The sequence below is a fragment of the Etheostoma spectabile genome, chromosome 5 (genome assembly GCF_008692095.1).
Source record: "Etheostoma spectabile isolate EspeVRDwgs_2016 chromosome 5, UIUC_Espe_1.0, whole genome shotgun sequence".
NCBI lineage: Eukaryota > Metazoa > Chordata > Actinopteri > Perciformes > Percidae > Etheostoma > Etheostoma spectabile.
The window spans coordinates 27,499,260-27,502,125 of NC_045737.1; the positions used below are offsets into that span (position 1 = coordinate 27,499,260).

General features: G+C 40.4%; 1 protein-coding gene across 2 annotated transcripts in view; it reads right to left on the bottom strand.

Annotated features, from left to right (window-relative positions):
- The window catches only part of rasa1a (RAS p21 protein activator (GTPase activating protein) 1a), a 37,707-nt gene that overhangs the window by 26,116 nt on the left and 8,725 nt on the right, over nt 1–2,866 (bottom strand). Inside the window, exon 1 of one of the 2 annotated variants that reach the window (XM_032515768.1) lies at nt 1,261–1,601. The exons of the other annotated variant lie outside the window; for it this stretch is intronic. Within the exon in view, the coding sequence (XP_032371659.1) occupies nt 1,261–1,283 (23 nt within the window). The 5' untranslated portion in view covers nt 1,284–1,601. Of the gene's footprint in view, nt 1–1,260; nt 1,602–2,866 lie in introns of those variants that run through there. 2 annotated transcript variants of the gene reach the window in all.

Sequence of the window (2,866 nt, forward strand, 5' to 3'; positions counted from 1 at the left end):
TCCCGCCCACAACACTATCTGACTATCTTTAACTGTGTATTATGTTGAGAGTTTCTATCTTGTTAATTTCTTAAATTATTTAAACTTAGTTTTGTGTTTGTAACATTCTAAAATCTTAATTTTACCTAAAGATTTTCATTTTTCACTGTAAATGTAGATTGGTTCCAAATTTCGGTTTTCGGTATTGACCTTGAAAAGCCAGTATCGGTCGATCCCTCGTTAATGGATTACTGAAGCAGCTGTGCATTATGCATTTCGGAAACTACTGTAAATATACAAAGTTTCATTGGCAATTTCAGGTAAACAAAGATTCTACTATTTGTGCCCCTTCACTTTATGTACAGCTTTATTGTTACCACATTCTAGCAAAATCTGACAAACTGTGTTCTTTCTGTTTGCTGGAGCCTCATCTCCAGGGGCAATGAGACAGGACAGACACAGATTGCTGTGACTTGAGTGAGTTAGACCTCGTTTCTCTGTAGGTCTCTGTCAGTCTGTCTCATTAAGCTCTTTTGTGAACTCTTTCGCTCCAGCTCATGTCTCTCTTCTTCATCTTCTGTCTTGATGGATGCAGCTGAACTCAAACATCTCCACAGACATACTGTCAGCCCTCATAAGTATCAAAAGCAATGAAACATTAAATTACTGTCGATTAGCTATGCACCTCAGTGAAGCTGCCGTCTTTCTATAGGGGGTACTGAGTACATGTTTTCTACACACAAATCAAATGCCCAGTAAACACTACTGCACTAACATGTTTCAATAGAGCCAATATGCTCAATATGGTTGTCTCTGACCTCATGCATTACCATGTAGTTACACATACAGTATGTACACATAATATGACCTTTCCTGACTTCCATGTGTCAAGTCTGTGAAATATGTGATTAGACAACATCGGCATTATTGGCAGTATACCATTATAGGTGTTTGTTTATCCAGTTAACACTTTTCCAAGCAAAACCTTAAGGACACACAAATATCTATGGTCGATCCCTTGTGATATTAAAACAGAAAGGTCAGAAGATCACAGTTGGCTGAAAGATCTCACATAAAAGAAAGTCCCCTGCATAAAATTAAACAAGTAAACTGCACACACACCACTGATTGTTTTAACAAACAATATTTTTAACAACCATGAAATTGGAATCCTGAAATAATAAAAAAACAGTTGACAAACAGGAGTTGTCAGCTGTCTCTACCAGCCCATTGTTGGGAACGAGAGGTTAGAGTTGCAGGGTTTTTTGATGCCCCACTTACGCCGAGTTCGCCCTCTGCTGCATCTCCCGCCTGTGTCCCGTGGTTTCACAAGGTGCACCGACTCCACTGATACTGCTGCTGGCCAGGCAAAAATTGTGAGCTCCGAGGTAGAAAGCAGAGCAAAGGTAGCTCTAATTCCATACAAGACATGATGATGTGACCCTGCTGTCGGTCTGATACAGTCATCTCCAGTCACTAGAGGCAATAAGCAACATACATGGAGGTAGGATGAACAGTCAGAGATGTAGACCGACACTCCACATGCATTTAGTTGTGCTAACTAATCTGAGGAAAACTGGAGTACCATGTCTGGTTCCATTATCCTTTAGACACTGTTCTGATGAAGTTTCTTTCAGAAACTGAGGCAAATTAGTCCCGTCGTCTTTGCTCCCACTTTATCCTGCTCTGACTTTCTCTTACCCTCCCCTCTTTCTCTCTCATAAAGTCACGCATCACGAGCATGCTGCCTATTGGTTTTTAAAGCAGTGGGACAGCAAGGGTAGGGAGTGGCAACTGTATGAATACACAAAGATGTGCTGCCCATGAACTAGGGCTGCACGATTATGACCAAAATGATAATCACGATTATTTTGATTAATATTGAGATCCCAAATAAATATCACAATTATTTGTTGATTTTAACCAAAACAAATTTTATAGTCACATAGGCTATTTATAACTGCTTTCATATCCATATTATGCTACATTCTTCTCTTTCTTAAGTTGCATGTTATGTATATACATACACCTGCAACACATGTAAATAAAAATTAGCTATCTGAAATAAATAGTCTACAATGTTGTTGTTGTTGTTTTTTTAAATGTATCTCTGAGAAAGCTCCTTCACTTGTTTTCAACAAAAACTGATTAAAAGAGCTAGGGAGACAGAGGGAGTGCGATGGACGTATATGCTACTCACAGAGTGACGGTTGACTCATTATGAATGGGTCCAGCCCGGGTCAAATGGCGGGTCAGCAGAGTTACACACGTCGTATGTATGAAATGTCTTTATCGTCACTGCGCTGCATTTTTATGAACTATGATATTCTTGCCATGGGTCACATCTCTTGCAGGTCTCACACGTTATTACTCTACGAACTGAAGTTAGTTGCATTCAATAACTTCTGTGTTTTTTGCCGTGGCGGCCGCGATAGAAGAGTTACCAGCGAAAACACTGGTACAAATACAGGTTTGCCTCTCATGCTTAACAATACACAACTGTGTTAATAACAATTAAAACTGTGGACAAATGTCAGAAGTGTGGACCGGCGGCTACTGTATCTCTCCATGTTGCAGAGGAGTCGTGTGTGAGGTGACAGGGGCGGGGCTGCGCGGAGAGATCCAAACACAGGCACGGCTTTACAGAAGAAATGGGTAACGTAACGCAAAAATTAAACCATATCGATATAAACAACATTGCTTTGTTTGTGGAGAGGCAGCGGATGTGAGGACATTAGCACCAGTGCGACATAGAGAAAAAATGTTAGTTGCACACTAGAGCCCTGTGAGCTAACAGACACTAACACTGATCACTGCTTTGTCCGAAAAACAACACAGACGGAACAAAATGTTGCGTTTACTAGTAAACTGGTAAACCTTGTGACCA